Source organism: Vicia villosa, linkage group LG1, assembly GCF_029867415.1.
Source record: "Vicia villosa cultivar HV-30 ecotype Madison, WI linkage group LG1, Vvil1.0, whole genome shotgun sequence".
Lineage (NCBI taxonomy): Eukaryota > Viridiplantae > Streptophyta > Magnoliopsida > Fabales > Fabaceae > Vicia > Vicia villosa.
The window spans coordinates 198,362,387-198,371,306 of NC_081180.1; the positions used below are offsets into that span (position 1 = coordinate 198,362,387).

Consider the following 8,920-nt stretch of genomic DNA (forward strand, 5'->3'; position numbering starts at 1 on the left):
CTTAAAGTTTAATAATAATAATTATAAAAATAAAAAAGAAACTATGGCCTTTGACCTTCTCAAAACTAAAACAAATTAATTTCTTAAATATAGTCAATTTGAATAAAAATATTAATGGAAAATGGCCAAAAATTAGTAACAAAAGGGGGACGCTTATATCCTTGTTTTTAGGCTAGAATTTTGTATTTTTTTTTAATATAATAATAATAAACTAACATAAAAATAATGACTTTTTCAATGATAAAAATTACCACTGTATTAATTATTATTATTAATATTAAGAGTTTTATGATTAAAACTTTTTATTATTAACTTGATAACATATGTTTTATATTTATTTATTTAACATTTAGGAATAATTGACTAAGTCAACTAGCCCTATTCATCTTCTTAACCAAATGGCCCCTCCCTCTACCAACACAAACCCTAAAAAAAAACTAACTAAACTTGAATCAATAAAATAGAAGAATTGAATCAAATAATTTTTTTTTTGACAAAGGCAAACTTAACTTTCATTAATCAAATAAGAGGAGATACAAAGAGGAATTACATCAAACAACATGCGTCGAGTCCAGGAATTGGCCGCCTTAGCTAAGGAGTGGGCAACCAAATTCGCTTGACGCTTAACAAACTTAACCTCAAAGTTGGGAAAAGCTAACAGTAACAACTTAATAGAGTTAATAATAACATTAAACTCAGAATTACCACAAGAATTAGACTTAAGACCATGAACAAGCACCTGAGAATCACTCTAAAAAATAACATGAGAATAATGCAAATTTATCACCTCTCGAATAGCTTCCTTGAGGGCCAAGGCCTCCGCTTCAAGGACAAAAAAAGTTCCACCATCCCAAGCCGTGCCGGCAACTACAAATTCCCCATGATCATCACGGAGACACCAACCACGATTCGTTGTCCCTAAAGTCTGGTTAAAACCCGCATCCACATTACACTTAAAAGTTCCACTAGGTGGTAGGCTCCAATTTAACGAGTTCTCAGGAGTAACGGTAGTCTAACGAACTTGTTGGGCTGAGAACCAATCTTGCCATTTGTGATAGGCGAGCCAACCAAGCTTAGAAGCATCTTCTTTCTCCTTGTTCCATAACCAATCATTCCTGTTCTTCCACAATCCTTCTATCATAACCGCAACTCTACCTGCAGTATTTCTATCTTCCTTACAGCAAACATCAAAGATAATAGATTTAGCATCCTGAAAAGAGTGAAGACGGGGGGATATGACATTAAACAAACCTGCTGCCCGCCAAGAGGAAATCACATCATGGCACCCAAAAAGAACATGCCAATCATCTTCGTAAGCACTATCACAAGTTGGACAATTAGGAACACAAGGAACACGATGCAACCGGAGACGCACTCTCGTCGGAAGAAAATCCCTACAAATTCTCCAAAGAAGATGTTTAACTCTAGCCGGAGCCACAATCCCCCATAAGTTGTTCCAAATACCAGAATCGGTCCCCCTGTTATTACTATTCCTCGCCTTCATCCCGATACGATACCCCGATCTGACACTATAAACCCCGTGATGTTCTTCCTTCCAAACCAATCGATCCATCGTAACATCTTCCAATAGAGGGACTTGCAAAATATCTTTAATTACAAGAGGATCAAAAACCTCCCGAAGCACTCTCATGTTCCACTGTTTAACATTAGGCAACAATAAGTCTCTAACCGAAAAAGTATAGGCAGCATGCCTTTGAGGTCCATTCAAACAACCCTCTCGAGCACCACGGAGCCACGGTTCATTCATGACTTTTATGTTGTTACCATCACCAATACTCCACCTGCAACCTAAAGATAGGACCTCTCGAGCCTTCCAAACACTTCTCCAAACAAAGCTGGGATTGAAACCAAGGTTAGCATCAAAAAAAGATGATCTCGGGAAGTACCTTGCTTTGAAAATTTTGGACACAAGAGCTGCAGGGTTAGACATGAGAAACCAGCCCTGTTTGGCAACCATAGCCATATTAAAAGCTTTAAAGTCCCGGAACCCCAAACCACCTTCTGCCTTAGGACATGTCAACTTGTCCCACGCCATCCACCTGATCCCCTTACCATTCGAACCACCTCCCCACCAGAAGGAATTAATCATTCTCTCAATATCGTTGATCACACCATCTGGAATAAGAAAGATACTCATAATATAGGCTGGAATTGCCTGGAGAACTGACTTTATCATAGTCTCTTTACCAGCTCTGGACAAAGACCTACCTCTCCATGAATTAATACGTTTCCAGATGCGATCCTTAATGAAGGAGAACGTTGCCTTTTTGCTCCTACCTATCAAAGAAGGCAGCCCCAGATAGTTACCGGTACCTAACACGTGACGAACACCCATAACCTTAGCAAGATCCTCTTGCGCAGGAATGCTCAAGTTACGACTAAAGAACACTTCCGACTTTGTCAGATTAATCTCCTGACCAGCCGCTTTAGCATATAAATCAAGAATATTCATGATATGATGAACTTCAGATAGATTGGCCCTGCAAAATAAAAAACAATCGTCAGCAAAAAGCAGATGGGACACACTGGGTGCCCCTCTGCAAACTTGGATGCCATGGATATCCCCCCTGGCCACAAAACTCTTAATAAGGGAGGTAAGTTCTTCTGATAAAATAATAAAGAGGTAAGGAGACAGTGGGTCCCCTTGTCTCAAGCCTCTTCCTGGTTCTATAGGTCCAACACTATCAGTGTTAACAAGCACAGAATAGTTCACGGAAGTAACGCACATCATGATCCAGTGGATCCATTTATCCGCAAAACCCAATCTCATCAACATCCCCTTCAAGAAACCCCAGTCCACCTTATCATAAGCCTTACTAATATCAATCTTGAGAGCCAACGACGCATTCCTACCACTCGTCTTTCTCTTCAGGTGATGGATGATTTCGGAAGCAATCATCGCATTATGTAAGATAGATCTACCTTCCACAAAAGCCGATTGTTCTTCAGACACACACTTATCCAACACTTTTTGGAGTCTGTTAGCCAAGGCTTTCGAAACAATCTTATAAATCACATTACAAAGGGAGATGGGCCTAAATTCCTTCATAGTACTCAGATTAGTAATCTTAGGAATTAAGCAAATATTAGTATCATTAAGCGAAGATGGAAAAAAACCTCGCTCAAGCCAAACCAACGCTGCTTGGTAAATATCTTCCCCACAAACTTCCCAGTATTCTTGAAAGAAATCGGGATTGAAACCGTCCGGACCCGGTGATTTATCAGGGTGCATATCAAAGAGGGCATTCTTAACTTCCATCATAGATAAAGGTTGAAGAAACTGAGTGTTGTCGGCTTCGGTAATCTTTTGTTGGATTAAGCTAAGAACCGGATCATAATCTCCGAAACCAGCGCGAAATAGCTCTTCAAAATAAAACTTGGCAATGTCGCAGAGGGAGGCCTGCTCTTTTATTTCACTGCCATCTATATTATGTAACATCTGAGTCCTTTTAAAATTCTTTCTTGCAGTAGCAGATTGATGAAAGAACTTGGTGTTCATGTCGCCATTTCTCAGCCAATGCATTTTAGCGCGCTGCCGCCAATACAAATCCTCCTTAAGGAGAGCTTTATTATACTCAGCCTGGGCCTCAATGAATCTTTCTCCCGCAAACTCATCATTCTCCCCTCTGTACAACTCCATCGTAGCTCGGCAACGATCAAGGTCACTCCTCAAACTCCTTCTCCTATTTCTACTCCAAACTTCCAGACTATTAGCACAATTAACTAACCTCCCCTCGACATTAATGTTCCCTCCGTTCAGCCACCCCTCATGTACAACGTCATCAATATCCTGTTCTTGCAGCCAGCTATTCTCGAAGCGAAACTTCCTCCTATAGGCGTAACTCTGCAGAATATCACAGGATAATAGAATAGGATTGTGATCAGAATGGGCCGCCATGAGATTTTTTAGAGAAACCTGCAGGAATAAATCCAACCACTCTGTCGTTGCCATAGCGCGATCTAGCCTTTCCTCAACCATATGCGCTGAGCCTCGGCTTCTAACCCACGTATATTGGTATCCTTCAAGTGCAATATCTATCAAATCACAATCAGTCACAGCTTGCCGAAAACCCGTACAGAGCCAATTAGGATGAGTGTGAGTCCCACGCTTATCTTCTTGCGACAAAAGGTCATTAAAATCACCGATAATGCACCACGGTAAGTGCGACATATTACGAATATCCCGAATCATATCCCAAGCCAACTTTCTCCTGCTTCTCTCGGGAAAGCCATAGTAACACGACAATCGCCAATCACCACGATTCTCATCCTTAATGACAAGATTAATGAAATTTCTAGTGTAATTACTCACACTGCAAGAACCAGAATGCCTCCAAAGAACTGCTAGGCCACTACTCCTTCCCTCCACATCAATAGACAAACACGCTTCAAATATTTAAGGAAGGAAATAATCTCAATTTGAATACAGTAATTACAAGCTTTAATTGACTTAAATTCAATCAAATCAAGAAAATTATAATGATCAAATACAATCAAATCTCCAACTTTAATTCCTATTTCTACAACGAATCTTAATCTTTAAACAAAATTAAATCGTACAAACAATGGGTAGTAACTAAAGTCAATGTATTTCCTTATCTACTCAATCCTAAAAATACTATATAAAGCTATTTCTAAAAATGAAAAAAAGGGGAAAAAAAGGAGAATGGACGGAGAGAGAAGTTAAAGCCTGCTGTGCCGCCACCATTAGTACCTGAAACAAACAGGAAGCACAATCAAATCGAGATCGGAGAGGAAAACCGTAAAGAATTTCTTGAAGAGGTAAGGTCCGAAAACACTTAGCTTAGGACTTATTTTTTTTGATGAACATGCATTCGATTGCTGGATTTTGATTCTTGTGTTTGCGATTTGTTTTGGGTTGATGGAGGGTTAGGGCTGTTAGGTTTGATGAATTTAGGGTTTATGTTCATGAGTTTTTGGGTTTGGTTTATGAACATGAGAGGGGAAGAAGATGAAGATCATAAAGATCTTCATATGGGTTTCATCTTCTGGGTTTTCTTTGTTGTTTGCAGAGAAAGAGAGAGACCGAAAGGTGAGAGGAAGAATGGATCGATGAAAAATGAAAAATGAAATTGTAAAAAACAAAATATAATTAATTCCCCACCTCAAGCATGATCGCGACACGTGGATACTTAAAGGCCACGTGATTGGTCAAGTGGGCGGTGCCCCACATAATCTTATTATACTCCCTCGTTTAAAATAAATACATGCAGACCATTCGATTAAAATATACTAGATCCATGTCTACAAATCATGATTTTGTGGACCATTGGATCTGGATCAACGATCATACCTCTGCAACCCACCGTAATACCATGAGTGCACCCACACTAAATCCAACAGACCTTAGAGTTTGTTGGGTTGAGCCTATAACTATTAACAACCCCTAAAATTTACTTGTAAACATAAAACGCACCTCCCTAATTTTCAATCAATTTTCTTATTTAAAAATTAATTTAAGTAATAATATAATAACCAATAATCTTATTTAATAATTCTCTAATGCATTTCGTAATAATTTATATAAAATGGTGTAATCATTAATAATTTTATAAACTCTTAATATAACAATTATTTTTCTTTCTCTTTTTAATCTATATTGATATATTTAATAAATAATTTAGATAGGTAATAACTAGAATCGTACTCAAATTTTAAAAAATAATAATTTAGCAACTAATTTAATTAATTAAATGATTTTAGTCTGATTACTAACTATGTTAAAAAAGACTTAGTCAAATTATTAGCTCGTTAAAATATTGATTCTTCCTTTACATTATGACTAAGTCTAATGGCTATTTAACTACTTCTTCTTTTGTTTACTAATATTTTTTATGAAATTTATTATAATTATGAATTGTAAAAAGCAAGCCTGGTAAACGTTTTTTTTTCTTTACTTTTTTTTTCCTAAATCGATAAACTTACAACTTTTTTTTATTTTTAAACATTAATTCACTATCCCTCACATATATTAATTTATAAACTTCTATCTATTAAAACACCTAACTTTCCAATGCAATTTAACATTAATTATTTAACATAAAAAATAAAAAAAGGGGTTATATGCAAAATATAAATTTATTCTATCAACTACGAACTACGAAAAACTGCGAACTACGATAATTTCTAAAATATTTTCACTCATACAAACTAAATGCATACAATCCCATAAAAAACACCAACAAACACCACGAACTACGTTGACTCTGATCCTCCATTAAGGAGGTACGTAGGCATCTGGGCAACCAGAACGAGTCCCCTTTCCCCAAACCTAAATAGGTTTAAGGTCTTATCCTTTACCCTATTTTGAACAAACCTTTTATAAACCTTACCACAATACTCTTACAAACCTTAGAGACATTTAGAAAACCTTAAGGAAGGGTCAAGGGTGTCTATCACCTCTCGACTTACCTAGAAAACTCTTAAATAGGTTTTATCCCATATTTTTCCTTATCCTTAGGATAGAATAAATATAGGTGGCGACTCTGTTATTTAAGTTTAAAAGCTTAAAATTTAAAGCCGGTCGTAACAATGTGATGAATTTAGGTCACCAATTGGATCAAATCTTAATGAATTAAGGAGATTGAAATTTGATTGATTTTTGAATACAAACTTTCTAAATTAGCTCCAATCGTATTCATATCCTTCCAATCTCCTTTGCAACGAAAATTGATTAAATATTTGGCATTTAGATGATTGTAATTGATTAGAAAATAAATCCAAAACAAATCTTTTCTATTTTCTTTCAAAACATTTGATTAAATTGATTTTTTTAATGAATAAAAATTCATATAAAATCAAATAATTATCAATAATTCGTGGTATTGGATATGGACCTCATTGGTGACTTGTGAAACAAGATTGGGCCAAAAAGGATTGGGCTCCTTAACAAGAAAATCCATTTTGAAGCCTTTTCTTTCACATTTTTCCCTTTAAAATTGTCCAACTTTGACAAGGAATATCTCCCTCAATTTTTAAGATATGGAGGAGTTCTAGGACTTTTTGGAAACCTCGAGATGTCCTCTACAAGCCACTTTGGAAGCTTTTTTCCATTTTAAGAATTTATCTTGATGATATGGGCTTTGACAAAAAACTGCTTTTGGTTGACTTTCAAAAAGGACCTATAATCTTTTGATCCATATCTCTCAAATGAAGCATTTTTGGACTTGGCATGTGAGAGACAAAATTGTAGGGAATTCAATTTACTTCAAAATGAGCTTTGGATGGGAAATTGCTGATGTTCCATGAAGGAGTTATGGCTAGTCAAAGTTCGGTTAACTTTCTCCTATAAACCCTAATTTAGAAACTTTTGAATTTGTTGATTTTTGATCTTTCCTTGATGAACCATGATCAATCCTTGATAAAATGGTGAATGATATTTCAAAATAAAGTTGTTGACAAAAAAATCAGGAGTTTTGACTGTATTTTGACAACAATTGACTTTTTAGGTCAAACTAGTCGACTGTTGACTTTCTGAGTAATTGAGTGGTCAATCCTTTGAATAAAAGCCTGAATTTTGTTATAGATATAGTTTGAAACATCATAAGTCATATGAGATGCATTGGAGCCTTTGATCCATTAATTTTCTTCAAGAAACCACAAACCCTAGTTTCTTGAGCCTTTGTTTGAGAGGGAGGTCTTTGAGCTTTGTACTTTGTTTTGAGTTTGAACAAGAGAAAATGGATGCGAAAATTTTGGGGTATGACACAACTCTTCTGGGTACTCAGGGATCAACATTTACCTCTGTATTCAAGAGTCTTAAGAAAATGTTCTATCTTTTTATTTTGAAAAACAACTTTGACTTTGTTTCAAATCTATTAATTTCAAAAAAAAAAATTTGCAAGATAGTATAAAATAAGAGTTCCAATAAATGAGATAAGGCTCAAATTTCATTGATGGAATAGTAGTCTGCGAACGGCAAGACTCCATGGATTACAAAGTTTGAAAATGGTAACTTTTTCAAGAAAGGGTACACTGAAATACAATGATCACTAGTATCCCTATAAAATTTGAATATCACGCGTACGGTGACGTCAGTTGAGAGTCTTCATAAAATATTCAGGATGGTCAGGTGATACCGGATGTGGTTTACTGCCATATTCCCTAATTTTTGCATGAACTGCCTTTGCAGGTTTTCAATTCATCGGGATGTTTTCATTTTCTTTTATTGTCTCTAATTTTTGCCTGGACCGCCCTTTCAGGTTTTCAGTCCACCGAGACGCTCATTTTTGCCTAAGTCGCCCTTTCAGGTTTTCAACTTAGCGACATTTTCTTTTTTATTTTTTTTAGGCGAAGTATTTCTTGACCATATTAGCATTCACGGGACGTGGGAATTCTTCACCATCCATAGTTGTAAGAGTCAAAGCACCGCCTGAGAAGGCTCTCTTAACAACATATGGGCCTTCATAATTGGGAGTCAATTTGCCCCTGGGATCTGGTTGAAGAGGTAATATCTTCTTGAGCACGAGATCGCCTTCCTTGAATCTTCGAGGTCTGACTTTCTTGTCAAAGGCTCTCTTCATTCTTTCATGGTAAAGCTGACTGTGGCATAATGCAGTCATTCTTTTCTCTTCAATAAGATTCAACTGATCATATCTAGCTTGACACCATTCGACTTCTGATAACTTGACTTCCATTAGGATCCTTAAGGGGGGAATCTCAACCTCTATCAGGAGTACGACTTCCATGCCATATACTAAGGACAAAGGTGTTGCCCTGGTCGAAGTGCGAATTGTAGTACGGTACCCATGCATGGCAAGAGGGAGCATTTCATGCCAATATTTGTAAGTGTAATACGGTGAACTGACTTTAAAGAAATGTGCCGATAGCAAGAGTCGCCACTGACTTTTATTTTATCCAATTAATGAAAGGCTAAAAG

General features: G+C 36.6%; 1 protein-coding gene across 1 annotated transcript; it reads right to left on the reverse strand.

The window, feature by feature from the left end:
• Window positions 1–505: 505 nt before the first annotated feature.
• On the reverse strand, window positions 506–8,678 carry LOC131662466 (uncharacterized). The gene is made up of 5 exons (XM_058932253.1): window positions 8,384–8,678; window positions 2,655–4,407; window positions 1,022–2,501; window positions 788–925; window positions 506–739 (listed from the first exon to the last, which is right to left on the reverse strand). Exons 1-5 carry the CDS (start codon window positions 8,676–8,678, stop codon window positions 506–508), a joined length of 3,900 nt encoding a protein of 1,299 aa, XP_058788236.1.
• Window positions 8,679–8,920: the final 242 nt, after the last annotated feature.